We start from the raw sequence: 22,932 nt of genomic DNA, 5'->3' as shown, positions 1-22,932 counted from the left end.
CAATGATAGTACTTCCGGACAAAGTAAGTAAATGAAAAAGAAAAACTCGAAAGGTTTTTTTTTTTTTTTTTTTTTTTTTTTTTTTAATAATTATATATATAAACATGTCTTTAGTTGTTTTAAAAAGATCAACACCAGCAAAAAGTTAAATCACATTTTGATAAACGGGGCAGTGGTGCTGAGCTCTACTTTGGTTGTTTTTTGTTGTTGTTGGTATAACAAATCAAAGAGAAACACATGCTGTGTAAAAGGCTTCAAGTACATTAAAGGAAATATAAATTAGACTATCAATTAGAAAGATAGTTCTCATTTGTAAAAATAAATAAATCATAATTTTTCAATAGCCAATTATTACTGTTATTATTATAATTTATTATTATTATTATTATTATTATTATTAATAATAATAATATATATATATATATATAAATAATAATAATAATACGAATAATAATAATAATAATAATATTACCTCTTTTCCAGCTTGGTTGCACTAAAAACATGCAAGAATCCATCCAAACTTGCATCTATAAATGTTCAGCAGAGTAACTACTTTGGTACTTTTAGCTGATTATGTGCATTACAATTATTTGTATCTTTTATCTGTTGATGAATGTTGTTACCCTCTTTCTAACCTTCCATATACTCACGTTATAGGCTATGCCTTTGTTACTTATATTAAACAGTTTTGACTCGTATAGTAATAACGTTGATGGTAATAATGTTGATATTGCTACACTTGTAAAGATACTAACTCAACAAATTTAAAATAATGCTGACTACGTATTTGAGTCCCGCCCTATGACACCATCTGGCCCCTCCCATTTTATCTAATCCGCTTGTTTTGACCGAGGCTGCTCACATTGTGTAAGTGTTCCAGTTTACTTCTCCTTTTTTCTGTTTCGACACTTTATTCTGTGCACCTTATTACTGTAACTGGACACCGTTGGGGACTCTTGTAAGACAGCACACTGAGGGACAACATGTCGGTCCACTCTCCGCTCATCCTATGGCTGGCACTGTCCGCTGTGATGTCCTCTGTCCTCGGACTGGTTGAGGACCTCGACCGACCTCTCTTCGGGCCTCCTGGTTCTCCTATGCGGCTACAGGAGTCCGACCCGGGTGTAAAGAGGGCAGTGCTGTTCGCTGAGGAGCGGTACAACAAAGGCTCCAACGCTATGCACCTCCGCAAAGTCAGCCGCCTTATCTCTGCCACCAAGCAGGTACAACCAGCTGAGTCATGTGTGCTTCACCCATGTTCAAAACTCTTACAGAATATTATTACAATCATCATCCATGACTGCAATATGTGATGGACTGTCATTTAAAGCTGCGCCACTTAGCAACCGTTAGCCGAGTGTTGACAGGAAATGACGTTTTATCTTCAAAACAACAACAACAATGGATTTTTCACTAGTCGTTGCTGATGAAATCAGAATCCTTTAATGTCATTATACACCCCAAAAAAGGCCAATGAAATTGTTTGCATGAGCAACTATAAATATACATTAACAAACTGTGCAAGATAAAAACAAGACACTCGTAGAAACAAGATGAATACACTTCATTGGCTACAGTGAGATTCGGACCAGTGACGCCCCGATTGCAAACCCACTTCCTTAACCACTAGGTTTCTACTGCCCTATTTTTTTCTAAGTAAAATATTCCTTTTAATCTCACTTATATCCTATGCAGAACAACACAATACTTCTTCACTATTGTAATATACCATAGTTATATTTATATATATGTATTTTCATATTTATATTTGCATATTCACTGTACATTGTGTTGTTGTTTTTTTTCCTGTCCTTATATTTTTATATTTACATATTCTACATTGTTGTGTTTTTGTGTTTGTAAATGTTTCGAGCGAAGAGGGAACAGCAATTACAATTTCTCTACATGTCTTGTACATATAGTGGGAATGGACAATAAAGCTGACTTAGACACTTGACTTTTACGGGTAGTTTGTTTGGGTTAACTGACGAAAACATTTCATTTATTTATATCCTACCCCAGCGTTTTCCTGGATGTCCATCCCAGCTCCAACATGGTTCAAGGCAGGATGCTAGTCTTATAACAGGCTGACATTTGCACTCAATCACCCATTCACTCATAAGGGCAATTTTTAGAATCCAGTTAACCAACGACATACATGTTTTTGAACTTTAGGAGGAAGCCGGTTTATGGAAATGAAAGTCCTTCTTTTATGTGTGTTGATCAGCTGGTGAAGGGGATCCGCTACACCTTAACGGTGGAGCTGAGTAACACTCAGTGTAAGAAGTCTGCCATGCTGCGGACATGTGACTTCTATCCAGAGTCACAGAAGCTCAAGGTAGGATCATGTGAGAAACGTTAATCCATAGACTTAAGCAGGATGTTACAGTTTTAAAATAGTAGGTTTTCTCCACGAAATAGGATTTTTGCCAAGGCATGCATCTGCTTTCCGTATTTACAGTATGTGTCAATGATGCAAAGTTGTATTTGTTTATCAGCGATTTGATTTGATCTTGTGACTTCTCATGTTGTGTGCGTGCAGGCTGTTACGACAGCGACACATAACCTTTCTTTATGGTTCTCTGTCAAGAAAGAAGAAATCAGAATGCACTTTAATAAACTGAATGTAAAAGTTTGAACTAAAGCACTCTTTGATGTGGCATTTATTCTTTTTCTTCTTTTCATGTAGACTGAGATTTGCATGTTTGAAGTGTGGGACATTCCATGGCAGGGTACCTCAACCCTACTCAAACAGAAGTGCCAGCCCAAAGGTTAGAAAACACCTACTTTTTTTTATTACTTTCCTGTCACAAATTGCTGACTAATCAACCTACAATTTACATACAGGGAATGGTTGATGTTTTTGTGTTCCATACGGATCATTTAATGGGCCTTACAGCAGTAGTGCTAGAATTATTGTAGCTCAAAACAAGTGAATCTCAACTTAAAGTTTATTGCTTTTTATTTCTGTTTGTTCCTATTAGGTGAACCTGAGGGGGAGGAGACTAACAAGGTAGAGGACTCATTTAACAGCCAGGCTCTGGAGGTAAAAACAAAGTCACGGTCGGATCAGTTACAGGGCAGATCTATGTCCCGTGATCTACTTATGCTGTGTCAGTTGTTAAAATCATGAACTTGAGGTTTGGTGATAAGGCTCATTGTTGATTTTTTTTTGTGATTTTCTGCTCTTTGTTAGGAGTCAGTGGAGCTGCTGGGTCAGTTTAAAGAGTTCGTGGTTAAATACAATAAGGTGTACAGCAGTCAGGAGGGTAAGTGATTATCACATTCATATTTATACAGTAAATACCAAAGATTCTGCGACCCAGAAACCCAGACCTGCCCTATATGTGACCTTTGTATTGATGCTGACTTGTGTTACATACCAAATATATATGCTCCATTTAAATCAACACTGAAGTTCAAATAGGAGACTCTTTGAAAAATATATTTTGGTTAGATTTTCACAAGTTATCAAATCAAACAATTTAAATTGTTTATAAAAGCATGAAAATACTAAAACATTCCCATAGCTATCAGTTAAATATGGGCCATTCAAGTCTTTTATACATCTGTTTTGGATGTTATCAGAATCAGAATCAGAATCAGATTCTGATTATTACTTAGGAGCTGTGCTGTGTGCATGATGCTGCATGTATTAGCGTCCTTTGTGGATTAAACAGATGGTGAAATAATCTCCTATTGCATATGGTGAAAAAGTAGTGTTGAGTCAGAAACATACAACAAAACCCCACGAGACCTCTTTTAACTGCTTTCTGTGAACGTATGTCATTAATTTATATTTTAGTGACTGATTAGATAAGCACATCTGACCTCTGACCCTGTAGAGGCTGACCGCCGTCTGCGTGTCTTCCACGAGAACCTGAAAACTGCTGCAAAGCTCCAGTCATTGGATCAAGGCTCCGCTGAGTACGGGGTCACTAAGTTCAGTGACCTGACCGGTACGTGTGTGCGTGTGCGTCTCAACTTGTATTTCCTCAATCTGGAGACGCGTGTCAGGAACGTTGCACAACTTCTGCTTTTACTTTGTGTTTTTCCACTCAGCAATTGCTACAGTTCTTGTCTTGCGTTTTGTTTCCAGAGGGTGAGTTTTACTCTACTTACCTAAACCCAATGCTGAGTGAGTCCACTCTTCACCGACCAATGAAACCAGCTGCTCCTGCACAAGGCCCCGCTCCTGACAGCTGGGATTGGCGGGATAAAGGAGCCGTCGGTCCAGTTAAAAACCAGGTGCCAACGAAGGGAGATAAATATTGATTATTACACTGTGTCAAACTTAAGGCCCGAGGGCCAAATCCGGCCCTTCAGAGCATCCAACTCAGCCCACAGGAGAAAGTAAAAATATGTGAATCATTGCGTAAAAAACCAAATAAATCAGTTGTAGATATCACAGCCCATCCAACTATAGTATGTAAATCCTACTAAATTACAGTGTTTGCAGGGCGTACAATTTTCTAGTGCTCATATCACAGTCGTTTTTAATCTTAAATTGTTAAGAGAACTCTCAATTTTTCCAAAATCCTGCAATTTTCTCGGAAAGTTTTTCTCAAATTTAATAAAAATTGGTCACAAAATAAAATAATTTTAAAGAGTAGATTCTGCAGGGACTGATATTTGTCATTTGTTGCTTTGATATTGTCAATGCCTTCCATACTTTACATACCATTTATACGTGGAAATGCAAACTAAGACACATGAATTGTTTTCCCGCCTTAAATCTGTGGCATACTTGAGATCAAACTGCTCCATATTTGGCCCCTGAACTAGAATTCGTTTGACACTCATTCACTAGATATTAGCTAATAATAACCAAATGCTGCTTAGTTCTAATCGTCTAATCATGTGTTACAGGGAATGTGTGGATCTTGTTGGGCATTTTCTGTCATTGGCAACATTGAAGGCCAGTGGTTCCTAAAGAATGGGACATTACTCTCCCTTTCAGAACAAGGTAACAGATGCACACATGGCTAATGTTCTTTGTTATAAATGTCTTTGCTTGTCATTGGTTATGTTTCATTAGTGAATTGAATGATCTACCCTCCACAGAGCTTGTTGACTGTGATGGTTTGGATCAGGCATGCAGAGGGGGGCTCCCATCCAATGCTTACGAAGCACTTGAGAAGCTGGGTAAAACTGAAATCTAAACATTTGCATACAGACCTCTCTCAGTGTTAAATCTTTTTCAAATTATAACCACTGAAGTTTTTATTAAGTGGGAAGTCTTGACTAAGTCAGATGTTTGCATTGTTTTGGTGCAGGTCATTGCACACTTGACACAGAGAGAAAAATATGATTTTGTATTTAAGTTGGTTTAAAACTGACACATGATAACATTTATTTTCTTACTTGAGAAAGCAGACTTAAAGCTGATGAAGACATAGTGTTGGCCTTGTAAACAAATATATAGAAGATTATTTGCTGGAGAAAAGATGTAGATGGTTGAAATTGCTGCTAGAATGTTTCTTTTGATCTCCATTGTAAACATTATTGTTTACATTTTCAGAAAAGATATGGGCAATGCATTGTAAGATGTGTAGAAGTGATTTCTTATTACTCAGCTATGGTATGCTAACCAGGTCCATGCATGTGTGTGTGGGGGGGTTAGGGGGTTTGGAGACTGAAAGCGACTACTCCTACACCGGCCACAAGCAGACGTGTGACTTCACCCCTGGAAAGGTTGTGGCCTACATCAACAGCTCTGTGGAACTGTCCAAAGATGAGAAGGGTGAGTGTTCTGTGTGGGAAAGTAGAACAGTGAGAGAACGCTGAGAGGAAAGCTTCACCATGTCTGACAGGGATTGGAGGGTTCGCAGTCACAGGTGTTCCTCTTTTTTGACACAGTTTCAGAGCTGTATAGACCAGAGGTGGGTAAATGTTATGACAGTGGGGGCCAAAAAATGTCACTGTATCTGATGCAAGGGCCACATTATTAACATTCGTGTCAGCATTTAGAATGAGGACCGATATGAGCAATAATGCAGGGGAAAAACATGTCTTTTTGTTGTTGTTTTGTGTGGTAATGTTGTTTTATGTGATTTGGTGTTATTTTGTATTATTTTGTGCTTCTTTAGTGTATTTTTCTCTCATTTTGTGCAGTTTTGTGGTTGTCTTGTGTATTTTTGAAGTCATTTTGTGTATTTTCCTGTCAATCTGGGTTTTTTTTTTGTGTTATTAGTCAGTTTGGTTTTTGGAGTCATTTTTGTGTAATTTTGTTCTCATTTTGTTGTCATTCTGTAAAATTTTCTGTCATTTTGAGTTTCTTTGCTGTCATTTCTGTAATTTGGCATATTTTTTTTAATGTCATTTTGTGCATGGACTTTGGGCTGCCAATTGCCCGCATCTGGTATAGACTGTCTGCTGATTTTCATGTGTCTCCAGTGCTGAATGTGTTTGTCATTATATCCTCCCTTGATCAGAAATTGCAGCTTGGCTGGCTGAGAATGGACCTGTATCTGTGGCTTTAAACGCATTTGCCATGCAGGTAAGTCGCTTTATATTTTACGATACTGCCCTTAATTCTTTGTAACTTGTTATAACCTCTTTTTTAACTAAATGTAATACTATTGTACCTGCACTGTTTTACTTTGTGCTTTTGTTTGGCTTTGTGGTTTTATTTCAGATGCTGCATTCATTTTTTATCATTTCTAAGTAATTTTTATGCTGACTTAAAACTAAATGTCTCCGACGCTGCATACTAAAGATCATGCACACTTAATTGTTGTCATAACGCTGTACATAGCTACAGTGATGATAAAATGAACTGTTTTTACATTTCACATTGTCTTTCATATTCCTGCAGTTCTACAGGAAGGGCGTCTCACATCCTTTGAAGATTTTCTGCAATCCCTGGATGATCGACCACGCTGTGCTGTTGGTTGGATACGGAGAACGTACGCATTTTTATCTTCATTTTTTAGCCCCAGTTTTTATGCTTTAAAACCAGTGGGCGTGTACTGTAACTGTTCTCACTCAACATTTTTGAAGCCAAAATATGGTGCTTAGGGGCACTTCTATCTTGCAAATTTAACGTACTGCCTTGATGACTTACGCAGCCCGGCTACGCCAAGAACATAAGTCTCTTTCTCGCTGGAAAGGGCTTGTTCAGATCATAGAGGTTAGTACAAAACCACGATATATTTCAACTCAAATATCTAGTTAAATGGCGTCTCGGCTTTCCTTCACAACGTCACTGCTATTCACAAAGAGAGCTACGCAAGACCCGCAGCTGTCAATCAACGTCATATATAACATAAAATTCTGTTTTTCAACCTCAAGTAACTTATGTAAAACAAACTTCACAGAAAAATGAGCACTTGAACACAATGTAGTTTGATAATAACTAATACTCACAGCAGAGGTTAGGTTTGGAAAAAAAAAATATTTGACGAGTATTTTATCTTTACAGTTTGACCCACATCCTATCTGTTATCATTGAGGAGGTGGGTTTATGACCTATACTGTAGCTCGTCAGCAGGGGGAGCCCTAAAAATAAAAGCTTCATTCCACCGAGGAGCTTGTCCCTTCCATTCTTTTTACAGTCTATGTTTAAAACTATACATTGAAATTAGTTTTTCCTCTTTTGAAAAAAAAAAATTAGATTTTGTAAGTGATGTTTGGATGCTTCTGTGTTTTTCAGGTAAAGGGATCCCATTCTGGGCCATCAAAAACAGCTGGGGGGAGGATTACGGAGAACAAGTAAGCACACTCAAAAACAGTTGCATTTTTATGAATAAAACGTGTGGAATAAAAGGTTTAAGCAGAGATCTTTAAAAGGATGTCAAAGAATTGAGAAAAACACAGCACATCTTTTCAATTTTATGGAAGTAATGTTTGTTTTGGCAACAGAAGGGCAGTGTTTAAAGTCACTGAATTAAAACCAACCACTGAGGCACACAGGCTGCTTCTATATACTGTACATTTGTGAAAGACTGGCCGTTTTACCTCAGGAGGTAATATTTTGATTCCCAACATTGTAATGGCAACAATTTGAACACAATGGATTAATAATGAATGTCGGTAAAGTTTGTGTGTGCATAAAGCCAGATGTCTGATACTTTCTTGTAATAAAATCACTGTTGCTGTTAGTGCAACGATAACTCAAGTCTTATAATCCATTGCGTTCTCATCCAGGGTTACTACTACCTGTACAGAGGATCCAACGCGTGTGGAATCAACAAGATGTGCTCATCTGCTGTTGTCAACTAAACCCTCGTCACTGCATGCACAATAACATCCCAACATGCAACACTTCACCACATGTGCCAGGATGGCCAGATGACTGCACAGATGCATCTTTCACACACATTCATTGGAAACTGCTTGAAGAATCCAAATAACATCAGTCAATGACCAAGTTACACCAGCTTGATGTGATTCCTATTGCTTTTAGTAACTATAGTAAAACATTTTATTCTGTTACCAGTGCAGGTCAATGTGATCTGCTGTGTTTTAGCCAGTATTGATTTTTAACTCATCTCAACCTTCTGAAGTACCGTATTGTATTAACACTGTGTCCTCTCTGTTACATGTGTTTGGGATGTTTGGAGTTTGAAAAGTGTTTTGGAATGACAATTTATCCAAAAAAGCAATACAATTGCCAAAACTGCTGTAAGACAGTAAATATGTTTTCAGGATTGAATAAAATGATGTGGTATTTCATTGTTTTTGCATAGATGGAATAAATATGTATTAAGTTGGATTGACTTTCACTTTGTTTATTTGTTCAAGTTGTTTAGCAACCATTGAATGATTGTTCCATGTTACATTTTGAGTTGGTGCATCATTATTTACGTTGAGCTACAAGCTTTGCATGTCAGATCATTTGACTAATACCTTGCATCTCACAGTTTGGGAAGAAAGCGGGTTTCCTCAACTTTATTAACCTAAACATGGAATTTATTTGCATTACAAATACAATATTACTATTACCTGTAGGACAAAAAGATTCCAAACACGTAGAATATCCAGTCAGAAACCTAACAAGTAATGTATGACACAACAGATGTAAAAAAAAAAAAGCTAAAACTAAAACCTCAACAATCCCAAATAATAATAATAATACACAAGTTCCATTTCTTAACAATTAAAATACCTATATAAAACAACTGACCAACTTTACACCAAGAAGTATGGTTAGCAGTTTTTTCTTTGGATAAACCTATATTAATTTTCATTTTCAACATGTTCCATCCCCTCAGTAACATCTCAAAGATGTCCAAACGTAATCTGTCTTGTACAAACAGGATGAAGTGACCACAGTGTGGCGCTATACGCTCATGTCGCAGACACGCACTAAAACTTTTGTGATATTGAATACTGCATGGAGAGAAAACTCAAATTCCCATAATGCAAAGCCACCCAATGCTCAAGACTGAAACAAAAAATGCTATTTGGAGGAAAAAAAAACAATACGACAACTCTCACTACAGATATAATACAACGCAGCAGGTATCTTTTCCATTTTTTGTGAGGTAAAACGTTGTAAAAGAAAAATCTGGGAAATGTTTCATCCCATGAGTTTCAAAATTCCATTATCTTCCATCAGATGATGCCGCTGTCTGTCCATGTATCTGTTTGATCAATTAATCTTTTAATTTTTTACTTCCCCTTTTTCAAGTTTCGGTGAAAAATCTGACTATTTTTTATTTTTGTTGTGTCACTGTCATGTAGTAAAGTGCTTCAAAACTTGTACTTTTCTATTAATTTACAGGGTACGTTTCTTTAAAAAAAATTTTACAGGGTACGTTTCTTTAAAAAAAAAAAAAAAAAACAATGTAATGTTTCAATTAAACTTGGTGGACTGGACTGGTTAACCGTTAAAGCATTTATTATTATTATTATTATTATTATTATTATTATTATTATTATTATTATTATTATTATTATTATTTTAAAAATAGTGTTATTTTTTTTTAAATGTGAATCAAATTTTGTTAGATTTTTTTGGGAAGCTCATGAACCTAGTGATGGGAAAACCGGTTCTTTCCTCTGATTCGATTCTTTAACTCTCGAACATTAAATTGAACGAGTCCCGAACGAATCATTTCGTTCATTTGTACAGCAGATGGCGCTGAAGCCTGCACAATGCAGAACTCATACCGCCGACGTGTTTTCTCCAACTATAAATACTGTAGACAAGATGGTTTGCTTCAGGTGACAAAGTATAACACACAAAATGCCATAAGCTATTCAAGCCATTTGAAAACCCAGGAAAGCTAACACACACCACAATAATGTAACTTGTGTCCTGTATCCTCTCTGTTATCATTGTTTAACAGCACGGCAGTCTGGGTAACTGTCACGTGACAGTGAAAACAGACCAATCAGAGAGAAGTAATGCTGCTGGCGCAGAGCTCAGCCTGAGCCAGAGCTGTGAACCGATGAACGATGAACGAGAAAGACCCGGTCAGCCCGCGAGTCATGTGACAAAGGAACCAGTTGGACGAACGAGAACGAAGTACTGAGCTGTGAACGATGAACGAGAAAGACCCGGTCAGCCCGCGAGTCAGACTCGTGACAAATGAACGAGTTGGATGAACGAGAACAAGTACTGCTCTGCTCCACAGCCTGAGCAGACAGAGACCCTTTCGGCTGAGCAGTCGATCACATGACAGCTGGGGAGAGGACAGCGAATGTAAAACTAATTTTGACAATTAATGATACAATTAAAACAAAAAATAATAGTTGATGAGTTGCCTATGTTTACATGGTGCATTTATTGTGTCCAAAAAGTGACATTATTATTATTACTATTATTGTTATTTTTATTGTGTTTGTTGTTATCATTGTTATGTTTGATTATTTTGTGGCAGAGTATAACACAATAAATATGCTGATATAATTTTCGAAAATATTTATTTACAAACACATTCATTATATAGGCTATACAATAACACAACAAGGACTGAAGACCACTATAATTATGATTTCGTGAATAAATAATCTATATCGGGTGTCACATGACAAATAAACTGTAGATATCAGACATCAATCATTTCCTTGTTCAGCTCTCAGTCAACAGCCCCCCAGCCCCGTAGCTGTCTGAGCCACAGCTGTCACGTGACGAATGAACGAAAGAGCAATCCGTCATGATCCGTATGAACGAATCGTGAACGAACCGAACGAACTGCAGTGCTTGCTGCTCACAGACAGCCTGTCTGTCACGTGACTAAAGAACTGGGACCTGAGAATGGATCCAGCTGAGTGAGTGGTGAACGAATCATTTCTGTTTCCTGTCTGCTGCTGACTGAGCTCATGCAGCTGCTGCCATGTGGCGAGAGAAGGTACTGCATGAAAATGAACGAATCGCTCCCTGAGAAGACTCGTTACTCCCGAGTCATATAAAAGATTAGTTCATTTTGAACGAATCGTTCACGAACGATACAACACTACATGAACCCCGGAAGTGAAAAGTAATGTTGCGACTTCCGGTGAGCTTCTTGAACGCTAAATACGAACGTGTGTGGTTTTGTGACTCCGGAATAAATACTTTACCCTGTTCTGTCTTCCGTGACACTTTTATTGAGGGCTTTATCCTGCCGTCTCACATATTCTCACTCCTGTTTTCAAGGTAATAACTGTGAGCTGCTGGTGCAGTTTTATAATAAGCTACAGTGAGCTAATGAGTTAGCTGTCTCTGCTAGTCCATGCTGAGATGCTGCACTTTGATTTAACTGAGCATGGGCAATGCTGGGTTTTGTTTTCAACTATTTCAGTTCGTTTACTGTAAAAGTAAAACTGTGCATCATTTTCATGTGTATTTGCATCTGTAATATCTTCAGCGTGGTCGGAAGTCGGTCATCAGCTGACATTGAACACCATACGTCTATCTTATTACCTGGTTTTCTTTTGATGTTAATGTGACCATTAATAAATCATTCTATATACTAAACATTTAGGGCTAACCTAATTCAGTATCTTTTGTTTAAGCAATAACATATAATGAACACTGTAAAATTAGCTCAGTCTCTTGTTTTCATTACAATACAGCTTTTTTGGATTTGGATCCTGTTTATTCAGATGTTGCATGTCATAGCCTTACATCATCCTGCACCAATCTATGAGGATCTGACGGAGATATGAGTTGTAGAAATTTTGCCTAATGCTGAAGATAGAACATTTTGCGATATTTGATATTTTTTGTCACCTTGATCTTGAACCTACCTTCACCAAAGCTGAATGGTCTCATCTGTGCCCAAAAACCAATTCACAGGAAAAAATTGAAGTGGATTCGTCAAAAATTTGAGGACACTATTGTGTGCACAGACAAACATGACGACTAAAATACTTTAGAAACCCGTTTTCGTAAGTAATCAGCATGAGCTGAATGATTGACCCCTTTGACCGACATTTTTTTCCTCTCAGCTGGCTGAGGAACCTGCAGCTCCCTGTCAGTGATGTCCCAGGCTACCAAGCGTAAACACGTGGTCAAAGAATTCCTTGGAGACTTTGTCACTCCCACTGAAAACCAGCAAATCGTCAAGGTTAAATGACTGACAGCTATGTAACGCCTTGATGCTTTAGATAATGACTTAATGACAATGTTATCGTAACCAATTTGCTGTGTATTTGTACAGGTGACTGGTGGCCGCGGCAACAACCTTCATGAAGCTGTAACAGCTCAGGGTGAGACTTTCTTGGTCAGCATGCCCACCAAGTTCCGCAAGAACATCTGGATTAAGAGAGGTTAGTGTAGTAGGGGTGTCCATCATAGTTTACAACTTAATATTGTGTTTATGCACACAATGTTTTTTTTTTCCAATGCACTTAAAAATGACTGCAGACATCAGATACTGTATATTGTCAAAAGTGCAACCTTCTTGCTGTGATTGTCCTCAACAGTTAAAATGCATAGAACAATCCTAAAATAAAAAGTAAATGAGTCTCTGTCATTCAACTATTTCAAGCTTTAACCCAGGTTTAAGCAAAAGTGCAACAGCAACTTCACAGTAGCTTAAATTTTCTGTATAAGAAATCAGATAACTACATCATTTATTACAGATAACATTACAATTAAAAAAAATAATAAACTCTTTCCTTAGCATCTCAGCTTAGTGCGAGTAAAAAATTGAACATGCCTGTGGCACACATATAGCTACTCAAAGGGTAAACAAAGAGGATGCTGGCTCACATCATGCTACGGTAACCCACAAGGACGAAACGCAAAAAAGTCTGAATTTTTTTTAATATATATACATATTAAACTTGAATTTGCAAAATAAAAATCGTTTTTATCTACAAATTCGATTAATCGATTTTTTGCCCAGCCCTAAGTTCTATGCTCACTAGACATGAGGGGTCACCAACCTTTCTGAAACTGCTTCATAGGTACTAAGTAGTCCAAAGGGCTGCCTGTTTGAAAAGCACTTCTTAAATACTAAACATTCACGGTTTCGCTTTAATTAGTGGGTAAAATAATAAAGAAGGCTAGCAGTAACTTAAAAAGTTAGGAAATGTTTAAGTGTCACTATACAACACACTATTTGTCGCAATTGTTTCATTTTCATTATATATTTCATAGAAAATTATCATCTAACTACTTTTAACTAATCTTATAACGTGACATTTGTAAAATGTAACAATTGTCAAGAATTATGAAAGTCCACCTTGCTTTAAAAAAATAAATAAATATATATATATACTGTATATCTTATACCATATCATATATAACATACCACTGACCCATACACCAGATCTGTAACACTTAAAAACATTTGTTACAATGTTTTATTGAAAATAAACCTTTAAAGATGGTAATTTATTACTGAAACTTTATCAGTATCAGTATTTAACTCGACTAAGTACTAACTACATCTGTCATATTTATTTATCTTTGTGAGTTTGAATCCTGGAAAGTCAATCAGATGTTAGATGGAGCTCATTGGTGACTAGAGCTCCTGAGGGCCCCTCACAGGGTCCATGCAGACTATCTGGTGCTATACTAGTGGCCTAAGTTTCTTTTAGACAGATTAGTATCAGTTGGTAAGGACGGAGAGCCCACACAGCCGGGTCGAGGACTTTTATTTTGAAAGTCTCCCGGCCCTATCGACTACTTTAGAAGTGACAGACCAGTGGTTGTACATGTTTTCATGCGTACCAACTTAATTAATTCAGTTGAATAATTTGAATAAGTTGAAATGCTTCAGCTGATTCTCTTGCAGTTCAGCACAATACAAAAATGCTGCTCTTATATCAACAACAGTGGCATTCAAGGTTAAGTTTCGATGCAAATGTCCTCTTGTGACTCACTAGGAGACTTTGTGATTGTGGATCCGATTGAAGAAGGTGAGAAGGTGAAGGCAGAGATCAGCTTCATCCTCTACAAAGACCACATTCAGTATCTGCAGAAAGTGCAGCTTTGGTAGGTGTTTGGTAGCATTAATCAGGCCTCACATCATCATCATCATCATCGTGTTCATATCTGAATAATTTGTTTCAATGTGTTTCAGGCCAGAGGGGTTCATAAAGGAGAAATCTGAGCGTGAAAACGCAGACAAACGTCAGGAAAAGGAAGAGAAGAATGGAGATCACGCTCAGTGTGACGAGGAAGAGTTCAGCAACTCTGAAGACGATGAGAGCGACCTCTTTGTAAACACCAACCGCTGTAACTACCAGTACAGTGAGATTGAGGAGGAGGACAGTGATGATGAGGAATCAAATGACCACAAAGACCAAAGGACAGAACGTGTCTCCAGAGTGCCATGACAACAGGAATGTAAAATGGGAGTTGACTTGAGCCATCGAAAGGATCACTTCTTTAAATCATTCCTTCTCTTACAATAATCACTAAAGTTTGAAGTGTAGGAATAACATAAATATAACTGTAATCACTTTTATTTCCCTCTAGCTCTTCATTTCTCAAAAACTTCTAATAATGTTACAGAAGTGTTACAGTATCGAATGGTATCAATAATTCTAAAGCTTATTTGATGAATGCACAATCAACAACCCTTTTGGAGTCTTAATATCGTTTCGCTGTAACAGGAACGTCACTGTAAGCCGTGAACAAACTAGGAAACATGAGTTTTCTCCTGTCGGGAAAATAAACGAACATGAAAAACAGGTGGACTAGATCAACTGAGGCGTCCAATCAGCTTTCAGAGGTGTTGGAGAAGCAGTCTGCTGCAGTGTGTGGTTATAGCATTAACTTCATGATCAGCATTCCAGTGAATATTTGTGTGTTTGGCGTTTTGAAAGGAAAAAGATTAACCCCCCACCACCATCCTGCATCCCTGGTCACGAGTGAGCTAATATCGATAAGGTTTCTCTGACATCTTTTATTTTGGAAATGGAACATGTGGCTATGTCAACGCTCTAGTTGTACACACCTTTTTATAAAACAAATAAATGTACGTGAAACATTCTAACGTGTCAACTATTATCAATCTGTGTACATTTGTTGATACAAGTAGACAATGTACACTTATGGAGGTTGTCAGATTTCACATTTAAAAGGACAAACTTGCTAAACATCCTCCAGGAAAAGTAAATGATTTACAGATACTTGTTACACTTTCTAGTCATTAATCAGAAGGTTCATGTGTTTACCATCCACTTTAGAGATTAGCACTTTGAATATCGGCTATGTTTGCATTGTTGGACTACAAACAGGGTATTATAAGAGAATGTTATTGAAAGTTTGTGTTAACAATACTAATGGGGGGGGGGGGGGGGGGGGTTTCACTACGCTAAATTCATTCAAAATATAAATCTTCAGGGTTTTCGATAGTAAAAGGACTGATGCCATCCCCAAAGATGATCAGATACTTTCTTTTAAGTTGTTAAAGCCTGGATCCTGATAAGCAAAGCAATTCAAACCTTCTTCTCTAAATGATTTCAAACACACTTAAGCCTGCTACTGTGCATGTTTATGTGCAATGAAAACAAGCATGTGTTTTGAATTGTGCACGAAGCTTTCACAAAGAAAGACTTACTGGCTTTTACCAGTGGAAAAAAATCCCATCCTGTGGAACCAGTTCAACAAGCAATGTAACCCCACCCCGCAGAAGAGGATGCGCATGATGATCATTTCTCGAATTTCAATTTTATAAGCTTCTGTTAACAGGCTTGGCAAACATTAAAGAAACAAGCATGAAAATGTAAGGATTATCATTCTTAATCTAGATGATAGATAATACATCATGGAACATGTGTTTATCACTGTTGAAGCTGGGGAAAAAAGCTTTCTACCATAGCTGATCACTGAAATAATTTGTTCTATTCCTTATCATTTGATGTAAATCCATGTATAAATGATATCCATTTTGATTGATCCAATCTTTGGTCTTGCTCATACAATTTTATAATTTACCAGCCACATTTCTTCAATAAAGACAAAATCACATCCATGTCACAATTTACTCCTGTTTTTTCTTTTTCTTTTGAAAGTTCAGAAACACACAAAGAAGAACTGAAATTATGTTTATCTTTGTTTATTGCTTATTTTTTTGTCAAGGATATTGTCATTTTCCAAAAGTAGAAATATCTCATTCCGACATCTATTGATTTTTACTCTTGCATTTTGTGCATGATCGTCATGAACATAATGGTCACTCCTCACAGTTTTATATTAAGGCGCACTTTTTGTTAATACAGTTAATAAAGATTGTTAGTAAAAAAAATTTCAAATATTAGACTTTTTATAGCAAAATTTTTACGTTTTTCGAGAGGAGTGATTTGAAAAATATCAAGCCTATTTCAGTCAACACATGAATGACATTCATCACAAATCTGATATCTAAAACATTTATACACGAACTGAAATTGATTCAACCTCTTCACAGCTTTGTAATCCTGCCTCTCTGGAAACTACTACAACAAAAGTCTTCTTAAAACATTTTCTATTCCATCCCCGAAAAAAGCAAAATAGAAAATAATTTTACTTCAAATATCTCTTGGCAACCACAGACAAAATTTCAAATACACGTAACAGCCTATTAACGTGTTATTAGACAAGAAACAAGCCTTTTTTTTTTAACATACCTCAAAAGTACATAAACAACAGACAAAACTTCATAATAAAAGGATAGAAATACTTATTTTCCATTGATTGTCACAAAGCCAAATGATGTCACTGCTTTGAATTAACCATGTATAACTAAAGTGACGTTTACAAAGCAAATATTACAAAAATAAGTTGTCAACTAGAATTTGTGAGTCCTGGATGGCTGCAATGGCTGATACTATCATTTTTTGTTCTTCCCTCAGAGGTACATGCTGACATTTGGTCTGAGTCTTTTTCAGGTCATCCCACAGTTTGATGACCTCGCTGGGGCTTCGTTTGTGAACTAAAAGGATTGTGTGGTACGAGCACAAACTTTTCTTTTCCTTAAAGTCAAACGTGAGGAAGGCAGGGTGGTGGACGGGACTGGTGTTGAGCCGTAAAATACACATACCAACATAAACATCGTCGATTGGGAACAAGTGAACTCTTTTGGATATGTTGTGAAGGCGTTTAATCAACTGGCCGGAGTAGACGACTCCTCCTCCACCTGCATACCTTGGGTAGAGGCCATTGTAGAAGTTGTCGGGGATAAAGTACTTGGATTGACTGGACCTGCTTGGGATGGCTGATTCTATGACATCTCCAACCACAAATTCGTCCATAGTCTTCATTGCTTGTAGCTTTGTTCGCTGCTCCTGGAGGTAAGCTACCATTTTTGGAGTGTTGACAAAGATGTCATCGTCTCCCTTAAAAACAAAAGCTATCTGTTTGCAAGACTTGGAGAACCAATCCCAGAAAAGCACATCCTTCAAAGTCAGATTGAAAAATGTATCTTGAAAGTCCCACTGCAACATGTCTCCATAATATTCATTCTCCATCCTCAATAGACTGCTGAGATCCATGGAATCAGTGTTTTCTTTGCCAAGCAGGAACACCCGGCGAATGTAGCCTCCGACTTGTTCAGTGCTGTTAGGCTTCAATCCAACTGCCCATCCCACTTTCCCCCAGGTTTTCCGAATGGCAATTCGGTTTTTAATGTTCATTTCTGATGTCTTGATGGCAAAGAGAAGCAATGGTGGCTCCTTCTCATCCTTTGCATGAACCCCACACGCTTCACGAGGCTGGAGAAGGAGAGGGTAGTCTCTCCTTTGCATGTAACGCACAAACTCCTGCATCTGCTCTGGTAGCTCTTCAAAGATTTTCCTCATGCTTTCTGAATTTCTAATCTTGGAAAAGCTTTGCTTTATTAACAAATCATCAAAACTCGTACGTCTTGGCTTTCTTGGAGCTTTGATATTCAGGATGGGATTAAAATTTTCATCGATTGTGCGCTGAAGCTTGTTCCAGTAAGCATTTTGAAAATTGATATCCCAAAAGGTTTTGGGGAGTGGAGCAAAGGATGGGATTTGTAGTACTCCTGAGGCCACAAATAAGTTGTTGGGTTCCCATAGTGAAATTGATTTGCTCTGCATGCTCAAACACAATATTATGTAACCAGTCAATAAAAACATCAGGATCAGGCTGGTGCATGATGTGCACACACAGATGAGCAGGTTACGCCAGTGACAGAAGCACGTCGCCATTCAACTGCAAGACACAAGGAAAGAGATAACTTGGATTAGATCTAAATCAGCTTGGCATGAGGGACAGGTTAAAGACAGAGAAGATATTTGCACACAAACAAGTAGGTTTCTTCTTAGTAGAGTATTTGGACCATTAAATGTGCACATGTGCACAAAAACTAAGCTGAACAGTCTTTTTTTTTGAAGAAGAAGAAGAATCAAAAGGTATTTACAAAAGTCAGGGGGAAAATGCTAGTGTTGGACAAAATAAGTTACACATCATTCTTTCATCTAAACTTCCATAATTTATGTCTAATATAAGTAGCTAATCAAAAACATCGTATTCTAGTACAATCCTAATATTGTCATAATACACAGTCACACACACATGTCCCACAGCATGTGGAGTAGGTTCTGATGGATAAAACAATGAACATTCAAACGCCAGCTGTTCTAATAACTTTAACATTTCTATTGTTCTCATTCTGCTCAGAATTACTGAGAAACTGAGAATAAAAGCCAAAGCAAGCAAACCATCACAAAATCTCCTTCTGCGAAACATTTCATTTGTTTAGTCGTTTCTTTGACTTACCTGATTTTTTAATACTTCCAAAGCCAAAGAGTTTGCTGTGAGCTATTTCACACTGATCTCAGACCTAGAAGACATTCAAAGCTCCCCTCTCTTACTCATCACCTTTGAGGATTGATCAAACTGCTCTGGTTTCAGTAGCCTATTGCACACAATGAGGAGTTTGCACAAGGGAAACACCCACTGTTTGAACACACAGCATACCTGTTTGTAAAAACAATCTCAATAATCTGGGTAAGGCTGTTTGAAGACCTTAACTAAAGGAAAAAATTCTGAGAATAAATAAACTAATGCAAACAGCAACAAAAGGCCATGATACCATGAGGAGGTATTTTCTATTGGGTTGAATTAACCAGAGGAAACCAAACAGAACAGCACACTGTGTGGATAACTGTATCAGGGGAAATATAAGTCAACAAACCCAACTTTCCTATTTGGTGTTAATCAAAGATAAGATTGGTGGAAGTAAAGGAATTTCTTAACATCTCCACCATCGAATAAAAACTGGATAAGACAAATATTTGAGTCAACATTGAAACTTTAGTGGTTTTAACTGTGACGTCTTGCGAAAACAGATGTTTCTTTGCTTGCTCATCAGGTGGAAAGAAGGCTCGTCCTCTATAAACTGAAAGCAACGCCCTGAAGAAAAGCATGAATCAGGTATTTAAGCAAGTCCTTGTCTTTAAAATGACATTTAGGGAGACAGCTGACCACATTGTGACAGAACTGATGGAAATCATCCAAAACAAGGATTGCAAGCTAGTGATGAATTGTGTACTAGTGGATTTCTCTGAAAAGCTATTCCTTTATTCAAAAGTAAGTGCCTAACCACAAGCCTTGTACATGACAAAGAGCTGTTGTCATGTACAAGAATGTGAATAACTTGTTTCATATAATCCTGCCAGGAAGCACGGTCAGGAATCCTGACTGACATTTGTTAAGAAAAACAACCAGTGACGTTTTAAACATGAAAAGCATCCAGAAAGGCATCTGAGTGGAGAGGAAAACTGAGAAAGTAAACACAGATTACTCTGATTTGTACATGATAGAGTCTGTATGGAACTGTACAAACATCCATTGTAGAGCTTTGGTAAATTCTCCAAAAAGTATGGGAAAACCTACCACCTGTGTTCTGTCTAAACCTCTGTGTGCGTCAGTTTAGATTTGGATTTTTTCTTTAACTACAATCTGTAGTGAACACTTCACCAAATAAAAGCCTTTTGATTTTACATCATTTTATTCACATATGCCAACATAGGCGTTTTTACTACGGAAGATTATTAGGGCCACAGAACAAAAAAAAATTTTGGAAGCTAAAAAAAAAAAAAAAGCGTCATGCACTTCACAAAAAAAGTCGAAAATCAAAGTCGAGGTTTTTTAGGGCCACTAAAGAAAAAAATCAAAATTCATGTACTTCAAGAAAAAAGTAAAAAATCAATGTCCACTTTTTTTCATTATGCTGACTGCTTGTGTAAAATGCCTGCCAGGCAGTTTGAGGAACTGGTTAAACTATACTTACTAGAATAATTACAGACGGGATGACTGTTACTTCAAAGTGCAAAAACTTTGCCTGTCAACGCAGGAGACAGGGGTTAAAGTCCCTGGGGAGATATTCGTTCTGTGCCTTGGACTACCTTTCCAGGAACTAACAGTGTTTTAGTCTGATTCAGTCTGTCGTGTTAATTATATTTTTGCAGATGCAATTTAAAAATCTGCAAAATGGTGACTCGTACCTGCAAGCCGACTGTTTAAAAATGGAAAAGATTTAGGATGTCCAATTGTGTCCTGGTTTACAAAATCTTTAATGGATATGATAATGGTATAGAACCAGTTCCTCAAACAGGCATTTTGTACAGTCAGCATAATGAAAACAATTTTTTTTTTTTTTTTTACCTCCGACATTTGTTTTATTTTCAGTGGCCCTAAAAAATCTCGACATTGATTTTCACATTTTTAGTAATTTTTGTTTTACCTCCGAAATTTTTTTTTTTTTTTTTTTTTTTTAAGCCTACAAATTTTTTTTTGTCTCTGTGGCCCTAATACTCTTCCATACATTTCTGGCTATATGCAGACAATACAATAATATGATTACAAATAAATGTAGGATATGAAATGCAATAAAACTCATAGTATTGAGGCGTCATTTCAATAGGTGTGATATAAAACGATTGGGAATTAAATGATAATTCATCAGTTTGTGGGACATTTAATCTAGATTAGACATTTCTCCATGAAGTTACACAAACTAGGGCCTGAAAATGCAGAAAATAATTTCACTACGGTGATTATTAAAGTATACATTGTTCTGGTCAACAAAAACACTTTCTACCTACAACACTATTCTATTAACTTTCCCACCTCAAAACAATGCATTACAACAAATCAGTGGGCCACAAATGTACATGATATACAGTACTATGTTTAAAGCCTGAATAATGTTATGAATTTAATGTTATAGTATGTGTGCCTAAAGTATGGATTTCCTGCAAAAGACTGATAAAATCATCTCCCTGTCTGTGAAATAGTATAGACATTATCATAAATCAATAGACATTGCCCTTCTTACAACAAATAAATTGTTTTATTTGTAACTTATTTAATTAAACTACAATTATCTAAAGGTATGGCAGTGGTAGCTTCCCTCTGGTGTCCATCTAAGTGCAGCTAATTTCTAATCCTGTCCAGGATGCACCCAAACTTCAGCCGTGAATTAGCTGGGATGGCTCTGGAGTCCAATAAAGACCAGTATAAGAGGATGGATGTCATAGAATGTCATCCATATTCATAAAGTTGGTTCTTGTTGCAGCCCTGGCAGGAGACCAACATGCACTGGGAACAGGTCTGACTTACTGCCGGCAATGTGAACCAAGTCCTGCTGCGGTCATACAGGGAACGGACAGCCCTTAGCAAAGGGCCCCGGACCCCATACTCCCAGAGCACCCCCCACAGGGCGCCACAAGGCACCATGGGGGACAAGGTCGAATGCCTTCTCCAGATCCACAAAGCACATGTGGACTGGTTGGGCGAACTCCAACGAACCCTTGAGATGATGTTGTTCTGTTGGCTTCATCAAATCGGGACCTTCAGCGGGCACTGGGGCGGTTTGCAGCCGAGTGTGAAGCGGCCGAGATGAGGATCAGCACCTCCAAATCTGAGGCCATGGTTCTCCACCGGAAAAAGGTGGCTTCCCCTCTCTGGGTCGGCGTAGAGTCCTTGCCTCGAGTGGAGGAGTTCAAGTATCTCGGGGTCTTGTCCACGAGTGAGGGTCGGATGGCGCGTGAGATCGATAGACGGATCGGTGCAGCGTCAGCAGCGATGCGGTCGCTGTATCGGACCGTCGTGGTGAAGAGTAGGGGGGCAAAGCTCTCAATTTACCTATCGATCTACATTCCTACCCTCACCTATGGTCATGAGATTTGGGTAATGACCGAAAGGACAAGATCGCGGATACAGGCGGCCGACATGAGTTTCCGTCGCAGGGTGGCTGGGCGCACCCTTCAAGATAGGGTGAGAAGCTCAGTCACCCAGGAGGAGCTCGGAGTAGAGTCGCATCTCCTTCACGTCTAAAGGAGCCAGCTGAGGTGGCTCGGGCATCTGTATTGGATGCCTCCTGGTCGCCTCCCTCTGGAGGTGTTTCAGGCATGTCCTACTGGGAAGAGGCCTCGTGGAAGGCCCAGGACACGCTGGAGGGACTATGTCTCTGAGCTGGCCTGGTGTCGCCTCGGGGGTTCCCCCAGAACAGCTGGAGGAGGTGTGCGTGGATCGGGAGGTCTGGGCGTCTCTGCTGAGACTGCTGCCTCCGCGACCCGGCCCCGGATAAA

At 38.1% G+C, this 22,932-nt stretch overlaps 3 protein-coding genes and 1 long non-coding RNA gene across 4 annotated transcripts; 3 read left to right on the top strand and 1 right to left on the bottom strand.

Annotated features, from left to right (window-relative positions):
- Positions 1–802: 802 nt before the first annotated feature.
- Positions 803–8,716, top strand: ctsf (cathepsin F). The gene is made up of 14 exons (XM_028459258.1): positions 803–1,223; positions 2,228–2,338; positions 2,690–2,771; positions 2,985–3,046; positions 3,197–3,269; positions 3,846–3,959; positions 4,100–4,248; positions 4,870–4,966; positions 5,065–5,145; positions 5,624–5,743; positions 6,435–6,499; positions 6,818–6,908; positions 7,655–7,713; positions 8,149–8,716. The coding sequence occupies exons 1-14, from the start codon at positions 984–986 to the stop codon at positions 8,221–8,223; spliced, it is 1,419 nt and encodes a 472-aa protein (XP_028315059.1). The 5' UTR covers positions 803–983; the 3' UTR covers positions 8,224–8,716.
- Positions 8,717–9,983: 1,267 nt separating this feature from the next.
- LOC114470887 (uncharacterized) lies at positions 9,984–10,858 on the top strand. The gene is made up of 2 exons (XR_003674925.1): positions 9,984–10,170; positions 10,296–10,858. It is a non-coding gene; the product is annotated as an uncharacterized LOC114470887 (long non-coding RNA).
- A 567-nt stretch (positions 10,859–11,425) lies between these two features.
- eif1ad (eukaryotic translation initiation factor 1A domain containing) lies at positions 11,426–15,379 on the top strand. Its single transcript, XM_028459260.1, has 5 exons — positions 11,426–11,587; positions 12,382–12,500; positions 12,594–12,702; positions 14,269–14,377; positions 14,466–15,379. Exons 2-5 carry the CDS (start codon positions 12,414–12,416, stop codon positions 14,719–14,721), a joined length of 561 nt encoding a protein of 186 aa, XP_028315061.1. The 5' UTR covers positions 11,426–11,587; positions 12,382–12,413; the 3' UTR covers positions 14,722–15,379.
- A 1,073-nt stretch (positions 15,380–16,452) lies between these two features.
- Positions 16,453–19,250, bottom strand: LOC114471261 (N-acetyllactosaminide beta-1,3-N-acetylglucosaminyltransferase 2-like). The gene is made up of 2 exons (XM_028459946.1): positions 19,115–19,250; positions 16,453–18,547 (listed from the first exon to the last, which is right to left on the bottom strand). Exon 2 carries the CDS (start codon positions 18,541–18,543, stop codon positions 17,140–17,142), a length of 1,404 nt encoding a protein of 467 aa, XP_028315747.1. The 5' UTR covers positions 18,544–18,547; positions 19,115–19,250; the 3' UTR covers positions 16,453–17,139.
- Between the last annotated feature and the right edge of the window lie 3,682 nt (positions 19,251–22,932).

The sequence above is a fragment of the Gouania willdenowi genome, chromosome 10 (genome assembly GCF_900634775.1).
Source record: "Gouania willdenowi chromosome 10, fGouWil2.1, whole genome shotgun sequence".
NCBI lineage: Eukaryota > Metazoa > Chordata > Actinopteri > Blenniiformes > Gobiesocidae > Gouania > Gouania willdenowi.
This window is presented reverse-complemented; position numbering and strand designations above follow the sequence as displayed.